The sequence below is a fragment of the Mustela erminea genome, chromosome 18 (assembly GCF_009829155.1).
Source record: "Mustela erminea isolate mMusErm1 chromosome 18, mMusErm1.Pri, whole genome shotgun sequence".
NCBI lineage: Eukaryota > Metazoa > Chordata > Mammalia > Carnivora > Mustelidae > Mustela > Mustela erminea.
This window is the reverse complement of record NC_045631.1, coordinates 12,623,401-12,644,141: the sequence shown is the minus strand read 5'-3', so window position 1 is coordinate 12,644,141 and position 20,741 is coordinate 12,623,401. Positions and strand designations below refer to the sequence as shown.

The following is a 20,741-nucleotide window of genomic DNA, read 5'->3' as shown; positions in this document are numbered from 1 at the left end:
GCTATCCACTCCGTGGGGAGCCTACTTCCTCCTCTCTCTCTCTGCCTGCCTCTCTGCCTACTTGTGATCTCTCTCTGTGTCAAATAAATAAATAAAATCTTAAAAAAAAAAAAAGAATTCTGTTGGGTGCATCCCTAGAACTGGAGTTGCTGGATCATACGGGAATTCTGTTTTTAATTTGTAAAGGAAACACGGGGGTGTTTTCCACGGCAACTGTGCCAGTTTACACTCCAGCCGAAGGTACGCAAGGGTCCATCCACATCCTCGCCGATGCTCGTTGTTTTCGGACTCTTGGTGGTCGCCGTCCTAGTGCGTGAGCGGGGATTTGTTTGGTGTTTGGATTTCCTAATGATGAGGGATGTTGAGCATTCTTCCATGTGCTTTGGGGCCGTTCCTTGGAGAAGCATCTCTTGGAGTCCTCTGCCCATTACAGAATGAAGTGGTTTGTTGTCACTCTTTCCTTCTTCCAGGGACAGCATTGGCCCAACGTTCAGGATGTGGCCATCATTGTAAACAGGCGCTTTGAGGCCTTGGTTTGGAACTTGGGCAGATCCAAGAAATGTAACCAGAGGGACTGTCACTGTCCAGCCCCGAGCTGCCCCAAGGTCTCTCTGTGGGCATCCCCAGCTACGGAGGGCCTTAGAGGCGGGTCTCCCTGAGGAGTCAGAGGACCCGCTCCCTGGCCTGTAAGGGCTTAGTTTTAGCGCTGTGAAGGGTGGATTGTCCATGGATTTGGGGGTGCAGGCCTTATGCTTCCTCCTCAGGCTCAGAGAGACCGTCAACCCAGCGAATGAGAGCAGCTCTGAGGAGGAGCTGATCCTGCCATGTGTGGCTGGTACCGGGGCTGAGCTGCCAAGCCCCGGGTGTTACAGGCCCCCAGGTGTTACAGGCCCTCAGGAAGGGAAGGTGGCTCCGAGTCACCCCCCCCGACCCCGCCCCATCACCACTGCCCCCCACCTCAGCCCAGGAATAGGCATCCATCTGTACACCCCTCACAGGACTGCTGTGAAGACAGGGGCAGGAGATAGGAAGCAAGCGTCTGCCATCTTTGTGAGGGCTCGCCCCACGGAGGGGAGACTGTATCCTAGAGGCCACGGTCACGTGGGGAGAGAGGCTTCCAGGAACCGCAGCCACTCACCGGGCCAGACCCGTACCAAGGTCCCACAGAGCTCCAGGGAAGGGTGGGGTGCCCTCACCCCAGGAGCCTCACCCTTGGGGTTCCCTGCAGCAACTTTTTTTCTTTTATGAATGATACTTTTCATGTTGTATCTAAAAAATGATTGCATAACTCAAGATCATAAAGATTATCTAGTATGTTTCCCTGTAAATGCATTATAGCTCTGGGTTTTATGTTTAGATTTATAATCCCTTTTGAGGTCATTTTTGTATATGGTCTGAGTTAGGGGTTGAAGTTCACTGTCAATGTGATCTCCAGTGCCACTTGGAAAACTTTTCCTTTTTCCACCGACCTGCCTTTGCACTTGGTCACAAATCAATTGGTCTTCTGTGCGTGGGTTTATTTTTGGACTCTCGTTCTGTTCCAGGGATCTATTTGTCTGTCCTTACCATTCGCACCGGGCTGTCTTGGTTACTGTTGCCTGAGAATACAACTGGAAATCTGATCGTGTTAGTGGTCCAATTTTATCCTTTTTTAGAGTTGTCTCGGCTATTCTAGGCCCTTGCATTTCTATAGGATTTAGAATCAGGCTGTCAGTTTGCAACAAGAGGGTGGTTGCTATTTTGAACCTGGGGGGTGAGTAGCATGACTCTGTAGACCAGTCGAGAGATTTGACTTTGTAATAAGACAGAGCCTTTGAACCTGTGGCCACAGTATCTCTCTTCATTTCTTTATGCCCTAAGTTCTCACAGCAATGCCTTCCCACATTCAGTCTGCCGGCCTTACAGCGATTTGTAGATCCCCTCACGTTTCCACATGGGTGATCATGGGTCCACTGGGAAGGATGTTTTACTCTTTCCTTTCTGATTTTGAAGTGTCCTTTCCTGATCTGATTGAATAGGCTAGAACCGTCAGCCCAGCTTTTTTTTTTTTTAAAGATTTATTTATTTATTTATTTGACAGAGAGAGAGATCACAGGTAGGTAGAGAGGCTGGCAGAGAGAGAGAGAGGGAAGCAGGCTCCCTGCTGAGCAGAGAGCCCGATGCGGGACTCGATCCCAGGACTCTGAGATCATGACCTGAGCCGAAGGCAGCGGCTTAACCCACTGAGCCACCCAGGCGCCCCTAAAACCGTCAGCCCAGCTTTTAAAGCAGACCGCTGTCTTGCACCTGATCGGAGGGGAAGGCTTTCGGGGTGGTGCTAGCTGTGGCTTTTCATCGATGCTTTTTGTCAGGAGGAGGAAGTTCTGGGCTCCCTGGTGTGCTGAGTTTTTGTCAGTAATGTATATTGGATTTTGTCAAATGCTTTTTTGTATCTGTTAAGGTGGTCATCATGTTTTTCTTACATATTTTGTTTATATGGTGAATTCCATTGATGGGTTTTCTTTCTTTTAATGATTTTTTAAAATTTATTCATTTGAAAGAGAGAGAGCGCGCACAAGAAGGGGGGAGAGAGTTAGAGTTAGAGGGAGAGGGAGAAACAGGCTCCCTGCTGAGCAAGGAACCCAACGTGGGGCTTGATCCCAGGACCCCAGGATCATGACCTTAATCAAAGGCAGCTGCTTTAACCACTGCACCACCCAGGTGACCCCCATTGATTGAGTGTCAACTGTTAAATCAACTTTTCATTCCTGGGATTAAACTCCACTTGGTCATGGTTTACATTCCTTCAATCTATCACAAGACCCCATTTGCTGATTTAGTAACATTTCGTCTAGAATTTTTGCATCTCCGTTCAGAAGGGATACTCATCCCTAGTTTTCTCGCGATGTCTTTGATTTTGGTATCAGGTAAGGCTGGCCGCATCGAAGGCATTGAGAAGGGTTCTCTCCTTTTCAATTTTGGGGAAGAGTCTGTATATAATTGGTATAATTTCTTACTTACATGTTTGGTAGAGGTCTCCAGGGAAGCCATCTGGGCCTGGAGTTTTCTTTGTGTGGAAGTTTCCAGCTATAATTTAAGATATTTAGATGGATATGGGGCTAGTCGGGTTATATACTTTTTCCTTTGAATGAACATCGGTGATTTGTGTCTTTCAAGGATATATACATTTTCTTCAAAGCTGTCAGACTTACTGGTGTAAAGCTGTTCACATGTTCCCTTATTTCCCTTTTACCATCTTCTGTATCCTCTGTAGTGATACCATTTCTGTCACTGTTGGTATTGAGAATCTGTCTTTACTTTTCTGGTGAGTCTGGAGTGACATTTTACTCTTCTGTTCAGGGAACCAGTGCTTGGCTTCACTGACTTGTCTCTAGTGTTTTCTAATTTCAAGTTCATTGATTTCCACTGCAAACTTCTACTGGCTTGGGCTCCATTTTCCCCTCCTGTATCTAGTTTCTTAAAGTTGTTGAAACCAGTGATTTCAGACCTTTATATTTTTTGAAAAGATTTATTTATTTATTTTCAAGAGAAAGAGAGTGAGGGGGAGGAGCAGAGGGAGAGGGAGAGAATCTCAAGCAGACGCCACTCTGAGCAGGGAGCCTGACATGGAGCTCGATCTCACAACACTGAGATCATAACCTGAGCAGAAATCAAGAGTCAGGTGCTTAATTGACTGAGCCACCCAGGTGGCCCTCCTCTCTTTCCTAATAGAAGTGTTCAGTGCTATAAATTTGCCCCATGTGTGGCTTTAGCGGTGTCCCACATGTTTTGGTATGTTGGGTTTTCATTTTCATTCAATTAAAAATTTCTCTAATTTCCCTTTTGATTTTTACTTTTCCTATGTGGTTTTTTCGGAGCTCTTTCTGTCATTACTTTATAATTAATTCTATTGTGGTCATAGAACATACTTTGTGTAACTTGAATTCTCTTGAACTTTTTATGACTTGTTTTATTTTCCAGAATGTGGTCTGTTTTATGTGCCCAGTTTTTGTTCTCTGCTGCAGTTGGGTGAAGTACTTTATAAAATAGGCTGATTTGGTTGATAATATTCAAATCTCTATCTTTACTTGTTCTATCAGCATTAAGAGAGAGGTATTGAAATACCTGAGTGTAATTGAAGGTTTATCTCTTTCTTCTTGCACTTTTTAGTTCATGTGAGCTCTGATTCTGGGGGCATGGATGTTTAGGATTGTTACGTCCTCTGAAACTTACTTAGTTTGATATTAATATAACATGCCAGCTTCCTTTTTTAAAAAAAATTATTTACTTATTTCTTAAAATTGCAGCATAATTAACACATTGTGATGGGCACTGAGTGATGTACAGAATTGCTGAACCTCCGTATTGTACACTTGAAACTAATACAACACTCCAGCTTTGTTTTGACTCCTGTTAGCCTGTTGTCTCTTGTACTGTCCTTTTACTTTTAACCTATCTGTATCTTTATAAGTAAAGTATATTTCTTTGTAGCCAGCATACAGTTAGATCTTGCCTTTTTTTTTTTTTTTTTTTGTAAACCCAATCTGACAATCTGTCTTTTAATTGTGATGTTTAGGCCATTAACATTTAGTGTGATTATTGATGTGGTTAAGTTTAAATCCATGTCCTTCCCTTCCTTTATGTCAGGTGTCTGGAAAACTATTCTATACTTGTCTGTCTTTGGTTGTTTGAGGTGAGAGGCTAAACTCTATCCATCTTGGCTGGAAGTGGAAAGGACAGCCCATGTTTAACACTCAGTCCATATTCATTTGCCCCTCATGGTGTCAAAAGTATCTATTTACAATTGGTGTGTTTGACTTGGGATCCAAATAAGAGAGACGTTGCATTTGGTTGCATTCTTAAGTCCCTTTTATTCAGAGTAATGTCCCATGCCTTCTTTCCATGTCATTTATTTATTCAAGAATAAATGTCATTTATTTATTCAAGAAACAGAGTCATTTGTCCAGTGGAATTTGGGTTTGGGTGATTATGTCTTTGTGACACTTTTTCACATATTCCTCTGATCTGCTATATTTCCTGTAAACATAGATATAAAGAATATTCATAGAATCTGGTGCATGTTCAGTTGTAACACATGAAATTGCCAGTATTTGAATATTTGCCCTGAGTGGCAGTTCCCTGCTATCAAATCTCATACTTCCTGTTGCATCATGTCAGGAAGCCCCACTTTGAGTGACAGAAATTGGCTCGTGAATTCTGGAGGTCAACCTGGCCCTCCATTGGCAAGTTCCCCGCATGTTCCCTGCTCATTTTGGTCACTGATGCATGTAGCCTAGATCCTTATCTCATTTAGGAGTTGTAGAATGGTAATGTTCATTCTTTCCCTCTTCTTGCATTTATTAGCTGTGAGTCTTCTGTAAATAGAAACTTTTCCTCATTAGTGATGTGGTTACTCTGAGATATAGTTCAGTTAGTAATGGCGGGATGAATGCTTAATTTTTCTTCATTTAAAAACCAATTTTCAGAATACTGTGTCAGTATCCTAGCAACCTCCAAAGAGATTGGTGATTTGTGTGTGCATATGTATGTATTTATGTGTATGTGCATATATTTGACCTATTTCAATTTGCTGTCATTGCTTTTGTTGCTCAACACCCCTTTTTAGCCAGCTGGGGACACTTGAAGATTTTATCAGTGCTCTGACATTTGCATATGTATCTTTGACAGCTTCTGTTCCCAGATTCAACGTCATGTATGTTTCATATTCTAGACCTGGAGTTGAACTTTGAACTAAGGAGCTCTTGGAGACTTTTAGTTGAAAGTGGCACTTAGAGACCACAATCTGAATGCTAGAGGTGCTCATTGCAAAGGGAGAGGCCTCTTTTGTGGATAGGGCTAGGAAAGATGAATTTATTAGAAAGAAAGAAATCATAATCATATCATACTGATATTTTCATTCTGAAAGTTTTTGCTTCACTTTATTTATTTATTTATTTATTTATTTATTATTATTATTATTTTTTTTTTTTAAGAGGGAAGGATGGGTGGGGCAGGGGGAGAGGGAGAGAGAAAATCTTAAGCAGGTGGCTTGATTTCATAACCTTGAGATCATGACCTGAGCCGAAATCAAGAGTTGGATGCTTAACCCACTGAGCCACCCCATCCAGGCACTCCAGTTTTTGCTTAACTTTAAAGAATTTATTTTTGTATCTCTTCTCATATATGGGAAGTGTGGCTCCTAAATACATCAATGTAGTTTATACAGAGTCAGAATAACAATACTGCATTATTACTAATGATATCCTTACTGGATGCAGTTTAGAAATTCTTTCTAGGTTTGTTGTTTTTTGTTTTTTGTTTTGTTTTGTTTTTTGTCCTTAGGCTATATTATGTGTGAGGGAGGATTGGTGAAAATACTGTGTTTAAAATTACTTGAAAGCAATTTCATATATAGTTAAGTTCCTTTATTTGATTTTTGGATTTTTAGTGATTTTTTTAATGCTTTTGTAAAACATTAAATGGTCTCATGGTCAAATTATCAAACAGAAGACATTCTTAAATATCTAGCATTTCTTCTCTCCTGCTGCTCCACCCCTCACCTATAGATACTGGTTTTTGTTAGTTTTTGCTCTCTCCTTCTGTTATTTCTTTTGTTTTTGAAAACATAAGCAAGTGTTCGTACCCCCATTTTTTACACAGCAAGTAGGGCGCACGTTCTCCTGCACCTGCCTTTTGTCCACCTAATGGAATATACTGGAGCTCACACCATAGCAGCATGTAGAGATCTTCCTTCCTTTCCCTCTGGGCCATTCTGCAGGGTCAGGCTCTACCATGGTGTTTCCCCCTGTGCCCTGCCGATGGGGACTGCGTTGGGGGTCTTGGGGTTAACGAATATCATAGGCGGTGCTGAAGCCACAATGTGAACCCAGAGCCTCTGCGCCTGATGTCTGCTGGGACTCGTTCCCTGTGACTCTTTCTCTGCCCTGTATCTGGAAACAGCAAGAGCGGGGCGGGCTGCCCGTCCCCTCTTCCTGCGCTATGGCCATTGCAAATGAGAGGGAGAGGTTGTTGGGCTCCAGGCAGCCAAAGAAGCAGGAATGTCAAGCGCAGGCAGGAGACTCTCTGTGCATCGTGGCCCCCTCGGGTGTGACGTGAGCTCATGCTGCTGGGCTGGAATCTTGCAGATTGCCTGGAGGTGGGTGGCTCCTGTCAGTTTAACAAAAGTTTTTCTGGCCCAGCTTCCAAAGTATGACTTGGGGAGCCCCTCCCAGGCAGTCAAGTCCACGGGTTAATTCACTGCAAGGGGGATGTCTTAGATGCTTTGAAATTTATTTATTCGCTGGATAGGCCGGTAGGAAGTGTACGGTGAGCAGGTCATGACAGAATGAGGTTGTGTGCCGCACTGAAGGGGCATGGAACTATGGAAGCCATCGGGCATGGCCCGGTGCACCTGGTTGTATATCATGAAAGGGTGGTTGGCCCGGGCTCAGGGTGCCGAGAACTGAGAGAGCCCTCTGGGCAGATCACAGAAGACTTCCAAGCACCATGTGCGGTGTGCACCCAAAGGACAGGGCGAGGCTGCGTGTCCAGGAAGGGCAGGTGTGAGCCAGCCTGCACCGCTGCCTTGGTGGCCCAGGGCTCCCTGGGGGAGGGACGGAGCTAGCTGGCTGTCTAGCTGACAGAGACATACACCTTGCCTTCCTCAGGGGCCTTCGGACCCCTCCCCTCTTTATGAGCTCCCCAACCCACAGTCAGTGGCTCCCTCCTCCTCCTAGTCCCTCCAAGCCCTTGGAATGGAATCACCTGGGGGGGTTGCCCACTGAGTCTCCCTATAGGGTGGCAGGAGCAGAGGAGAGAAGGTCAGAGAAGCTCCTGATGGTTGTGTTGAGTTGGAGGCCTCTGTGCTTTCCTGTGTTCTTGGAGGCCCAGTGTCCTCCAAGATCCTCTTTCTGCGCTAGGTACAATGCTAAGTACAGGTAGAGGTGGGATGGCACGTGAAGGGTGAAGCCAGGTCCAGAATCCGTCAGTGAGTGCGTGACTGGAGCTCAGAGGAGTGAGAAGATTCTGGTTGTTGCTGGGATGATCTAGGACATGGGGCGCAGTGAGTAGTGGGTAGAATTGAGGAGGGGGATGCTGGTGGGGCCCAGTTGCAGGCAAGGGGAGCTTGAGGTACGAGCAAGAAGGCAGAAAGGTAGCAGAAGCCCCTGCATGGGTCTGGGCGGGGAAGTGGACGACGTAATCTAAACGGAAGGAGAAGAGGGGCTGTACTGGTGGTTCTCACACTGGGGCTGTGAACCCCTTGGAAAAGCTCTTAGAAACTCTGGCTCCTCAGCAAAAAGTTACAACGGCATTTGCTGCACCATTTGCTTCAGCTGTGGGATGTTCCCTGAGCCCTGCAGTGTGCCCCAGGTCCCCCGGTGGGCGGGCCTAGACTAGATGCTGGGGGCCTGACTCTGGCTCTCAGAGATGCTGATGGCTGCAGTCAGGGTCTGATGGGCTTCGCCAGTGAAGCCTGCCAAGAGTGAGAGGAGGAGCCTCGGTGAACGCGGATGGCTTGCCGGGGCAGAGAGGGACTGCCCCGTGAGTGGGCCTGGTGCCTGCTGTGATACAGGGTCTTCGTGTCCTCTCCCAGGGATGCTGGTCCACAGCAAACTTTCTCCATCTGCATCTAACTCGACCTTGAACCCAGAACCTAAAGCTGTTCACCAGCCTACCGTCCTGCTGGCCACCGGGGTAGATGGCCGACAGTCATTTAGTGAGTGTGACAAAGCCTCTGTCTCATTGCAGATGGGGTATTTCAAAAATCCACCCTCGGTGACCTTCTTTCTGAGGACATGTGGGAAATGTGAGAGGCAAAGAGGAGTATATGTCCTGAAAAGGTCTTCATCAAGTTGGGGAGATGGCTCTGGAGGCCCCTGCATGGACTCTTGATAGTCTCCAACCACGGCCCTTGCTTTTGTCCTGTGGATGCCCCGAGGGAGGAGCTGGTGCTTTTAGTGACTGAGGCATCTTTGGCCTTAATTATTGTTATTAATTTACACATTTTACATGAAAACAAGCACTGTTGTTATGAATGATTTTGTATGGTTTTCTCCCCATTTTCTTTCCAAAACATTCTACTGTCTAAAGCAGTATCTGGTCTATAGTAGATCCCCCAGGAAATGTTGGATGAATAGGTAGATGGTTGGGTGAATTGGTGGATGGGTGGATGGATGATGGGTGGATGGGTGGTTGGATGGGTGTGTAGGTGGTTGGATGTGTGGATCGGTGGGTAGATGGAGTGGAAGGGTTTTCTCATAGCCTTCCAGAGCTGAAGACTTTCCCCGGCCTATCTGAGAAGGCATTCCGGATAGCACTCTTTATCACTTGTGGCCACAGCCACATCCCTCCCGTCTTCTCAGTTGTTGTCACCTACGCTCACTGTGTTCCCAGTGAGCTGCTCAGACAGCCACAGGATGCTTGGCTGTCCCTGGTTCTGGGATGTCAGAGCTCCCGACTCTCCCTGGTTCTAACAGGTGCCCCCAGCTTGCCGGCATCCCTGAGTCAGGGTCTCCCAAGGACACCCTTATTCTTCTCCGGCCCTGGGCTGAGCGCATCACGTAGGTCTCATATAATCTCACAGCTCTCCGTGCTAGGTGTTACTTGTATTTCAGTCAGAGGAAATGGCTCAAGGGCACATAGTCTGCAAAGACTGGGGGTCAGGATTCAACTCGGGCCTGCTGAGCCTGGCAATGACCTTGGTGGTTTCCACACAGGCATTCCCGATCCAGAGTCACCGACGTTCCTAGTTACACACTCGCTTCTGGTGCCTGGACCTTAAACACAGCATGCCGTGGGTCTGAGTGGCAGGGACATGCTGCTGTGGGATGCTGTGACTCCCTGCTTTGGGGACTTGCTGAAGGCGCATTTCCCCTTACTTGTGGAGGCCGATGAGGCTTCTCTTGCAACTAGTGGGGCTGCCAAGCTCAGGGACCCACAGTGTGTGGGGCTCACACACTGGCAGCCTGGAATCTGAAGTCACTGTGTTGTGCCTGCTGGAGGCTGCGTGGGCAGGCGTGCCCCTTGTTTAACTCTGCTCACTCACACCCTGCCGGCTGTCAAGAGCCCGCGGCTTACACGCATACAGCCTGCTGCGATGGCGACTCCCACCGCTGCCCCGTCTGCCAGGAGGTGGCCTCTGTTGCTGTGGGTTGCCACGCAGGGCAGCAGGCCCTCTGTGGCCTCGTTGTGCAGACTTTCCCCCTCATACTGGATGCCAGGGTTTTAATGTAAAGACTTTCAATGTTGGATTGTTGGCTCAAACGCTTTTCAGTTGCCGTGAGTTTGATCGAGGCACTGCTGGGGCTCCTGGTGATGACCTCTGTCTGAGCGGAAGGATGCAGTCCCAGGGCATACCAGGAACAGAGCTCTGGAAGGTGCCAGAGAGAAGTGTATACCTATCGGGAGCTGTGGGTGCTTACCTCTGGGGCAGACATGGTCAGCCCCAGCCCCAGCAACATGATCCAGTGTGATCCAGAAGGAAGGAAGAACCAGAGCCTGCTCCAGGCGCTAGGGACCCAAAGAAGAGACATTCTCATCCCCCCAGACAAGGCTGTAGGGCCGACACGTTGTCGTCCCTGCCGCTCCACTAGCCTACAGCCTGTCTCTTCTATCCCCGCACAGAGCCTGTGGGAGAGATTTGCCAACAAAGAAAGAAAGAAAAGAAAATTAATCCATGTTAATTGGAAGAGGTCTCCCCGTTACAGAGCTGAGGCAGGTGTCGGGTGCGGGAGAGGCAGGGTTGCCACATGTAGCATTTCTACTGAAATGGATTTGTTGTTGATGTGAAATTCAGGTTTACTTGGGGGGCCTTGGATTTGTGGGGGGACCTTGGAGAGAGGGACGTAGGGCATGAGGTGGGCGGTGGGGGGAGTGTTGGGAATGCCCACGAGCATCTCGGGGATTCTGGGAATCTACAAGACAAGCAGGAGCCGTGACAGTGGAGCGTTGGGTCATTCCGCCTCCCGCGCCTGTGCCCGTACAGCCCGCAGGACAGTGACCTGCGTCATCCCACAGCCTGGCCCTGGGCATCCAGCCCCCTGCGGGGGAGCCACACCGCCCGCTTCCGGCCCCTTAATTGGATGAAGTGTGCAGCTGGGTGCCTGAGGAAGGGAAGGTGTGGCTGCCAGGCAGGGAGGAAAATTAAGCTTGGACTCAGCGAGGCCACTGGCTGCTGATTTATTGATCGCCTTGAAATAACAGCCCAATCTAATACCGGCTGACCGAAAGTCAGATAGATAGTTGTTATTCATAGGATTCCTTGTTTCCTCTTTCCCACAAGGCCCGTCTCGGGCTCTGCCACCTTCTGTTATTAGATTACTCAGAAAGTACATTTATCACGCCCGCTCCTGCCCCATTGCCCAGATGAAGGCCCAGGGACGTTGGGGCCCAGCTGGGATGTCACGGGTGGCAGAGTTGTGCCCAAAGGGCTGGGGCATGGGTCCCTTTCCTGGCCTCCCAGGAGTGTGCTGCGGCTACGGAAGTGGAGGAGTGTGGCCTCTGGGCTGAGGTCTGGTGTGTGTCCTTGGACACATCAGTCAGCCCCCTGGAAGCAGGTGAAAGCCCCTCCTTTGGAGGATGGACTCAGGAATCTGGGGTGTCACATGCAGAAGAGTCTACCAGGGTACGTGACATTGGGAGCTGTTCTCGTCCCTAGAGCTCAGGTGCAACAAGGATTGGTCTTAAAAATCAGCTTCACTGAGGTGTAGTATACATACGCTACAAGGCACACATTTCAGGAGCACAGTTTGAGTCCTGACCAAGGTGTCTGCCCGTGTGACGCCCGCTCCCACGGAGGAACAGAACATGTCCTTCCCCACAGCATCCTCCCCTGTACCCTCCCACGTGGCTCCCCTCCCTTCCCCGGCCCCGCCCACTCTGCGCTCTGGCAGGTTCTGCCTTCCAGCGGGTTTTCTGCCCTGGCTAGAACTCCACGTCAATGGAAGGAGGCAGAAGGCACTCTTACATCTGGCTCCTTCTGCTCAGCATATCGTTGATGACAATTGTCCCTTTGCACAACGGGACATGTTTTGTCTCTGCGTTCCGGACGGTGGTGGTGGCGGGGGGGGGGAGGGTTTCTGAGAGCCAGCGCCAGCCTCAGGAGTGTCAGGGTTACCTCCTCCCATGCCCGTGTCCTTTCACAGCTGGACAAACAGCTCCAGGGAGAGAGAGAGACAGAGAGAGAAAGAAACTGGCCTAGAGCATGGAGGGTACACCGGCAGGTCGGGGGCCAGCATCTAGTGGGCCCAGTGGTTCTCCCTCTACGCTTTCCAGACCGGGCCTGCGGGGACAGTCCCAAGCCCCTCGGGTGGAAGTCGGTGACGCCTTACATCATTTGTAACTGATTTCAGTGTCCTTTTGAAAGCATTATACCGTCAGCTGGGAGGGGGAGAAATCAATAGTCTTTCTAGCTGTATCTTAAAATCAGTCACAAGGAACAAGGTGTGCGAAAGAGAGAGCTTGTTCAAAAAATAAGTAGCTCATTGGAAAGAGGGGCCTTCCGTGGGTGGAGGGAGCACTGGATCAGGAGCCCAAAGGTCATTCTGCTGCTCTTTTTTCTGGCTGTGTGACCTCACCAGTCTCTCTGAAAGGACTTCTCTTCACCCCTTCGTCTGTACCCCTTGGTTGGCTGCTTCAGAGGGTGTCTTCCCGGGGACCTTCGGGAGGAACCCTATGCCGGCCACACAATCTGTCTTAACGTCTGACCACCCCAGACACCCTCCAGATTTAGGACCAGGCACACAGATGGCAAATCTACTCCATGAGCTCCCTGAGGGCAGGCCTGTTGGTTTACCGACTTCCTGAGCCCCTCACTCAGCAGTGGGTTGAGTTGGGTTGAAACCTACAAGCAAACAACGTGATTCAGCTACATAAAAAGCCTTTGTGCATGAAAGGAGATTAGAAAGAGAGTGAAGACTATGGACAGAATGGGAGAAGATATTTGCGAATCAGATATCTTATAAAGATCTACTACCCAGAATATATAAAGAATACTTACAGCTCATTAACAAAGATTATCAGCTCAATGGAAAGAATGGCAAAGGACTCCAACAGACTCTTCTCCAAAGGAAACATACAAATGGCCTGTAGGTGCTCGAAAAGATGTTTCCATTAGTCGTAGTCCATTAGTGTGTGGGGATCCCAAATGAGGAGGCTTGCCACTTCTCCCCCACTAGAGTGGCTACAGCTTTTGTTGTTGTTTGTAAATGGGAAATACCAAATGTTGGCGAGCATGGGGAGAAATCGGAACCCTTACACTCCCAGCGGGCATGGAAGAATGGTGCAGCCACTGTGGAGAAACCTGTGTCCACACAAACTTAGATGCTGGCGTTCACAGCAGCCTGGTCCCTAGTAGCCAAAGGACAGAAATGACCCGAATGTCCGTCCCCTGCCACACGGGTAAACAGAATGTGGTCTCCACACACGACGGGATGTCGTTCGGTCATGAAGTCGCATGCGACAACGTGCATTAACCTCAGGAACGTTATGCTGAGTGCAAGCCAGCTGCAGAAGGCCCCAAGGTTCTGTTTATCCCCCTTTTGGAAGAGGAAAACCCACAGACACAGAGCGTAGACGAGAGGTTGCTGGGGGCTGGATAGGGGGAGGCAGAAAGACAGCTAACAGGTACGAGGTTCCGGTGTGGGGTCTGGAATTAGACCCTGGTGATGGCTGCACAGCGAAAAAACACTTTGAATTTTATCCTGAAATGTTTTTTGAAAACCTCGAGTTGCCCACAAGAAGTGCACCCTGTGCCTGGCCCTGCCTTCCTCCTACCAGGCCACCTGCGGGCCCTGGGTGCAGCCTGCCGAGCCTCTGGAATGCTCAGCCCTCGCTTCCGATTCCCAAGTGAAGCCTGAGCTTTCCGTGGGGTCAGCAGGGGCCGCCTGCCTGGAGCCAGACAAAGGGTTTGTTTACCTTCCGGGAGAATGGGGCGGGGCATCAACAGCTGATCAGCAATTGCAGGGAAGGCCGAGGAGTAAACTTCCCATAAACTCCAGCCATCCCCCACCCCCGCCCCCCACCACTCAGGCTCTGAGGACAGGCCCCAGGAGCCACCTCCTCCAGGGACAGAGTCAGAGTCGGTGGCCCTGGGCCAAATCATAGGTGTGCCTGGAACCGCCAGCCACTCTCCGGGACCCAGTGCCGGGAAGGGCTGGTGCGAGGCGGGAAGCGGCATTGGGCGGCAGAAGAAGAGCGGCTGAGGCCGTAGGGGAGATACTGGCCCAGGAGCCCCCCGGACCTCATCCTCCTGCAGTCCTTCTGGGACCATAGCGGGCCAGCGGGGGCCCTCGAGACCCTCCGTGTATGCCACACGTACACATATGTTCAAGTTCAGGGCCCAGGTGGGTGACCTGCTCACATAACCACAGAGCGACCACCTCGACTCCCCAGCATCCCTGACTCTGGATTTGCCTCTGTGCGCCCCGCCCCCGGCCTCCACCCGCAGGTGCAGGGGAAGCGCCCCCACCCAGCCCCTGACCTCCACCTGTGGGTGGAGAGCGCCCCTCCCCACTCTCCGCCCACAGGTGCAGGGGAAGCCCAGCATGTCGGCCTGTGCACGTGAGGAAGCTGGGCTGGTGGAGACAAGCAGAGCTGGCTGTTCACCGTGCTCTGTGTGAGCTCTTGAAGGTTGTGAGTCTAGATATGATTAGTGCAAAAAACTGAAACAAGGATTCTGTGGCTTAAATTAAAAATTTGGAAATCTGTGCCTGGCTGGGTGTTGGAGTAGCAGGGGTGATGGTGTGGGTTGCCTCTCTTGGGCTCTCTCTCCTCCCGGGGGGTATGAGCATCCAGCAGGTGGGATGTTGGCCCCGGGGCTGTGCTTTCCCCTTGGCAGCTCCTGTCTGTACCCTCTTGGCCTGGCGTGGACTTTGGGAACAGTGTTGGGCGGGATGCTGGCTTTGCAGCAAGGCCCAGAGGCTGGTCCGAGCCCTGCTCCGACCTGGGTGTCTCTTCTGGGTTCGGCTCTCCTTCCGCTGCTCCGTGTGTGTTGTGTGTTTCCAGAAGGACAGCGCGGTCCACCTGGCAGGGCTAGAGGAAACCCCTGCAGGGCTGGCCCAAGTTCCACAGGCACCTGCTTCCTGTAACTCTGCCTGCTGGACATGGGGACCTGCCCCTGCGTCCACGTGGGTCCCGGATTCTCTGCAGCAAACGTCTTATGTTGCCTCCTCTCTTCTGCGCTGTTTAGGTTGCGAGATGGGAACAGAAAACCCGCCAGCTGAGCAGGGCCTTCCGATCCCCCTACCTGGCCTGCTACTCCCTGGGCACTGCCATTCTGCTCCTGAACGTCCTGCGCTCACACTGGTAAGCTCCCCCCGGGGCCGCCTGGCCAGAGTCAGTGTCATCGTTGGCATCCGCGGCGTGCGAATGGGCGGCCACTGCTGGTGGTATGAGGCTGTCCACCGAGATGCGGGGAGCACTGGGTCTGCACCCGGGGAATTCTCTCCAAGCCCTCTGGCCATGGCAAGTCACCCTTCCCTCGCTGGGCCATTAGACGCCTGTGGGCAGAGAAGTCCTCGTGGCCCCGGGAAGGGGACAGTAGCATGTGCCCGGGATCCGGGCGTGGACGAGTGGGGTGGACAAGGCCAGGTGGTCCCCAGGCTCACATCCCCAGTCCCCAGTGTGTAGAGAGAGCTGCTGTGGGAGTCTCCACCGGGAAGGGCCGGGACAGAGGCAGGTGACACTCGGGGACGAGGCCTCATCCAGGCTCGGGCTGTGCCAGCGAGCTGTTCTTCTCATCGGTGGACTTGATGTATTACCTTCCTGCCACCCAAGGAAGAGGAGAGAGCAGGCGAGCTCCTTCTAGATGATGAAGCGCCGTCCCCAGGCCGGTGGCGAGCACTCGTGCTCAGATGGGAGACACAGCACCCTGCGGGCTGCAGGAGGGCGGTGAGAGCTCTGTCAGAGGTGGCCCAGCCTGGCCTGGCTGTCCTTGAGCCTTGCGTTCTCCCCCCTCGGTTCTGTGAGAACCGTGGTGGGCAGCACGCTAGCTCCTGAACTAAACCTTGGCTCATGCGGTGCTTTGAGAAATGGAGACAAAACACAGGAGAACCCCCATCCCTGACTTGTCGTGACAGATGAGCTCTGGGGGCACCAGCCCCCACCTGGCAGTAGCCCTGGGGAGCTGAGGGTCAGCTGGTCCCCAGGTTCCCCTGTGGGCCCTGGGGTGAGAGGGGGTGGGGTGTGCAGGGTGTGGCCTCAGTAGATGCCAAGGACGAGGGGGTGCATGTTGACTGGGCCCTTCCCCACTCCCACCCCGAGAGAGCCAAGGCCCCAGCCTTTCCTCTCTGTGTCTGGGACACCTTTGCTACACACCCCTGCTGCCTTTCTGCCATGGTGGGCTTGGGCTTCTTGGCATAGGGAGAGGGAGTGTGGCCAGGAGGGGCCCCGCCAAGGCCAGCCTTCCCCATGGATAGTTGCTTCTTGGCCTTTTGGGCTCCCTGCGCATTGTCACGTTACAGTGACAGCCCCAGCCGTGTCCGTGGGCTCTGGGTCACCTCTTCCCAGGCCCCTGGCAGGGACTGCACCCCATTCTCTTGCCTCACCTCTGGTTGGGTCTGGCCTCTTTTTGTGCGTTAGTCCTCGGTGTCCGCGGCACCTGCCAGAGCCCCAGGTGACCCCCCGCCCTCCTCCAGCCCAGCTCCTGCAGAGCCCCGAGGCTGTTCGTTGGTACAATGTAAGACCATGTGACAGTGAGCCCCAGGAGTGTCAGGCCTGTGTCTGTCCTGGGGGCCAGTCGATGGCCAGGGCCAAATGCTGCGCCTTGCTCAGAGGCGATCAGTGAGCACTCGGGCTCAGTGCAGAGGATCGAGCCTGCACCAGGAGCCTGGCTGACCCCTGACCCTGGGGAGAGAGGTCACAGGGTGGCTCAGATGGCCAGTGCCAACCTGAAAGTGGAGGAGTGCTCTAGATGTGGAAACAAGAGGCTCACTTCTTGGCCCGGTCCCTCTGTCCCCTGGGCCTCCTTTGAACTGTGCTCACGGTGCCAGGACTCCGGGAGACCTGGCATTCTCTCTTGCTGCACTCTCCCACGGGCTGTGGCTGCCCAGGACGCTGGAGGAGAGGGGGGCTGGCCCACCCAGGCCTGTGCCTGTGCTGCCCACCGTGGCCTGCCGTGGCCCGTCGTGGCTTCCCAGCCTCAGGGTCCTCAGCTACCCAGCAGGAGGAGTCTCTCCTAGCATGGCTGGCACAGGGGGGCCCTTGTCACCGCCCTCCCTCCCTGGGACGTCGGTTACCTGTTCTTGGTGTCTTCTGGGAGGCTGCTTCCATCCCGTGAGCAGGGCCCACGGTGGGGCTTGCTTAGCAGAACCGGGTGGTGGCTGTCTCGGAGCAGCAGGCCTGGGTCCGGTCCCGATCTTGTCACCATGCAGACTCATGTGTGTGTCACCACGCTCGTAATCTTGTGTTTCTGGACCCTGCCACTCTCGGCCCTGACCAAAGCGCTCCTGTGAAGTGGATGGCAGGGGGGTGGGGGGCGCTGCCACTTGCACGTGCCCGTGCACCCCCAATGATCCTGCAGTGTCCCTGGCCTGGCGGGGCACGGGCTGGGTGGGGGTGGCCTGTGGGGTCAGGCCACAGCTGGGATGCAGTGGGAAAAAAGGCGCCCTGAGGTTCCCAGAGCCAGGGCAATGACATCATGGATTGGGTTTTTGATTCACAGGGGCTACTCTGCTCTCCTAGCTAACTTCCCTCACCATGCAGCTTAGGGAAACCATCACTTCGGGTCCCCGCAGCAGCCAAGGGAGGGGACTGGGAGGGACAGGGTCGTGGAGGAAGGTGCCCTCCCAGCAGAGAAGCTGCGTGGGTGGCTGCCAGCCCCTTCGTGTCTGCTCTGGGCGAGAGGCCCACATCCTGTCTTGGCTGCTGGGGACCTTTGGGCGCCCTGTGCTGTGTGCTAGCCTTCCCCCCTGCCCATGGGGTCCCTCCCTCAATGACTCTCAGACCCCGCCGACCTCCTTCCTTCTTCCCCAGCCCCCACCCTGGCCTGTAGCCTAGCCCTGTTAGCTCCTTCCCCGCTCAGCAGATTTCCCTTTGCTTTCTTCCCTCAGGAACCTTTGCCCACAGGGCCTGCAGACACTCTCCCCCTCTGGAATGAATGAATGAATGAATGAATGAATGAATGAATGAATGAATGCCTTACCCTCTCTGTTCTGCCTCCCAGCTGGTGTTGAACTCGTCTAGCATTGGAAGACTGTGCTCCCAAGGCCCACCCCTGCTAGCCACCTGCCTTTTTATGTCCCATGAGCTACGCTAGAACCTCATACTAGTGGAATCACACGGTATTTGTTCTTCTGCATCTGGCTGACTTCCTCAGCAGAAGGTCGTCAGGGCTCCTCCCGTTGGAGCACAGGTCAGAGCGCTTCATAATACCCAGCCAAGTAAGCCAGACACAAGAACTCGTCCTGTGTGATTCTGCTTACATGTGGGGTCTGAAAAAACCCCAACATGCAGAACAGAGGTCAGTTTGTGGTTGCCAGGGCCTGGGGGGTGGGAGGCGGGGAACAGGGAGATGTTGGCCAGAGGGCATGAACTTCTAGTTAGAAAATGACTAAGTTCTGGCAAGTTGAATGCACAGTGTTCAAACTATAGTTAATACCGTCTTGTATACTTGAAAGTTGCTGAGAGAGAGATCTTAGAAATTCCCACCCCCCCGCAACACGCACACGCACACACACATGGTGACTGTGTGAGGTCGTGCTCCCTAACCGACCTTATTGTGGTCATCATTTTATAATATATGCATACATCAAGTCATCACGCCATATGCCTGAAACTCACCCAAAGTTAGGTGTCAGTTATATCTCAATAAAACGGGGACAAAATCAAGGCACTTTGAATTTTTTTTTTTAAAGAGTGTCCTTCTGTAGTTTTGCATGTAACTGTTTGGGGAACTGTACCGTTTCCTCCAGCCGCTGTACCATTTTCCCTGCCCATCCACGGTGCACAAGGGCTCCCATTTCTCCACATCCTTGCCAGTGTTTGCAGTTACTATTTTTTCTTTCTTTTTTATTTCTTCTTCTTCTTGTTACTATTTTTTCTTTCTTTTTTATTTCTTCTTCTTTTTCTTCTTCTTCTTCTTCTTCTTTTTTTTTTTTTTTTTTTTTTTTTTTTGAGGGTAGGGCAGGGGCAGAGGGAGAAGGAGAGAGAGAATCCCAAGCAGGCTCCAGAGTCAGCATGGAGCCCAACACGTGGCTCGATCCCACAGCCCTGAATTCATGACCTGAGCCAAAGTCAAGAGTCAGACCCTCAATCAGCTGAGCCCCCCAGGCTCATGTTATAATTTTTTCAAAACAGCCATCAAGAGTATGAACTGTTTTCATTGGCATTCCCTTGAGCATTTTTTTTTTCATGTGCTTATTGACTATCTGTCTATTTTCCTTTGAGAAGTGTCTATTCAAGTCCTTCGCTCATTTTTTAATCGGGTTGTTTGTCACCATTGAGTTATACAAATGCTTACGTTTTACGTGGTTCTGTGAGCCTCTACAGGATATCCCAGGTTTTGCCTCTCAGCCTGAAAATCTTTATTCTCTGGTCTTTTGAGAAATAGTTTGTCAACTCCTGGGCTAGTTGCTGACTGAGGTTTCTTCTATCTCATTCAGAGGCATAATTTTAGGATTTTCCATATCAGGTGTCAGCAGACTTTTTCTGTAAGGGCCGGATTGTAAGTGTTTTTGACTCAAGGGCCACAGAATCTCTGTTGTGACTCCCGGAGATGGCACGTCAGCGCATAAAGATATGCCCGTGGCTGGGTTTCAATAGAACGGAATTTACGAGAACCATTGGCAGGGCCAAATTTGGCCATAGGCTGTGGTTTGCCTGCTCCTGCGCTCCATGAAAGGCAAGTCCCATTGCTGCTTTTGCGTATCCATATTCACCTGGTGGATGCCATCCCGGACCCCGGGAGGGAGCGTGAGTCAGAGCAGCCTGGGGAAGGGGCAGGTGCCCTGGGCTGCCTCAGCTCTGCTTCCAATGGGCGGGCCTGGAGCAGGTCACTTACACTCTCTTGGTTTCCTGTGTGAAGTGGAGCGGGAGTCTGGAGTCACCCGTCCTCACTGACCAGATCCTCTCTGAGTGTCTGGCCATGCAGGGGAATCCTGGGCCGAGCCGATGCCATCCTGCCTCGGGCACCATTTTGTAGTAACATGGATGGGGCGGTTATGTGGGCAGAAATCCATGCTCCGCTCTGGAGCCGGTAGGAAGTGGGTAAAGGAGGGACCACTCTGCCTGGATGCCAGCAGGAGGCAGGACACTCGGGGGCCCCGGTCTCTGGTTCCCTGATGGGGGCACCTCCTTCCTGCAGGCCTCCAGCCCAGCACTGTGGGTTCCTAGGAGACCAAGGGGACAGGCCCCCAGCAACCCAGCTCCAGACATGTAGACACCCGCAAAGAGCTCCCTGCCTCATTCTTGCATCCGGGGCCTGGGGAGAGCTGGGAAGAAGTCCTCCCCATGCCCCGCTTCTTGTAGCTGATAGCTCCTCCGCTTGGCCTCCTTCCCGGCTTCTTGTTCTGGGCACTGGCCTAGCCCGAGTCTGACTTCCGGCCCATGACTTTTCTCCCCGTTGGACCTGCCACACCAGGAAGTTTCTGGGACGAGAGGGAACGTGCTCGCAGGCAGGACTGCTTTCTCCGCTCACCTTTCCCAGTAGCAGGCACTTTCCCTCCTCCCGGGCCCTCTCCCACTTGTCCTTCCCTCTGCCGCATGGAGTGATGTCGGGGCGTGAGGCTTCCCGAAGACGCTTGTGAGAATCCTGGCAAGACGCCCTC

At 51.9% G+C, this 20,741-nt stretch overlaps 1 protein-coding gene across 8 annotated transcripts in view; it reads left to right on the top strand.

Moving 5' to 3' along the window:
- Positions 1-20,741, top strand: part of PEMT (phosphatidylethanolamine N-methyltransferase) — an 85,239-nt gene that overhangs the window by 52,144 nt on the left and 12,354 nt on the right. For all 8 annotated transcript variants that reach the window (XM_032321274.1, XM_032321272.1, XM_032321273.1 and 5 more), the window contains one exon: positions 15,167-15,282. In XM_032321274.1, coding sequence (XP_032177165.1) covers positions 15,167-15,282 — 116 coding nt within the window. The remainder of the gene's footprint in view (positions 1-15,166; positions 15,283-20,741) is intronic.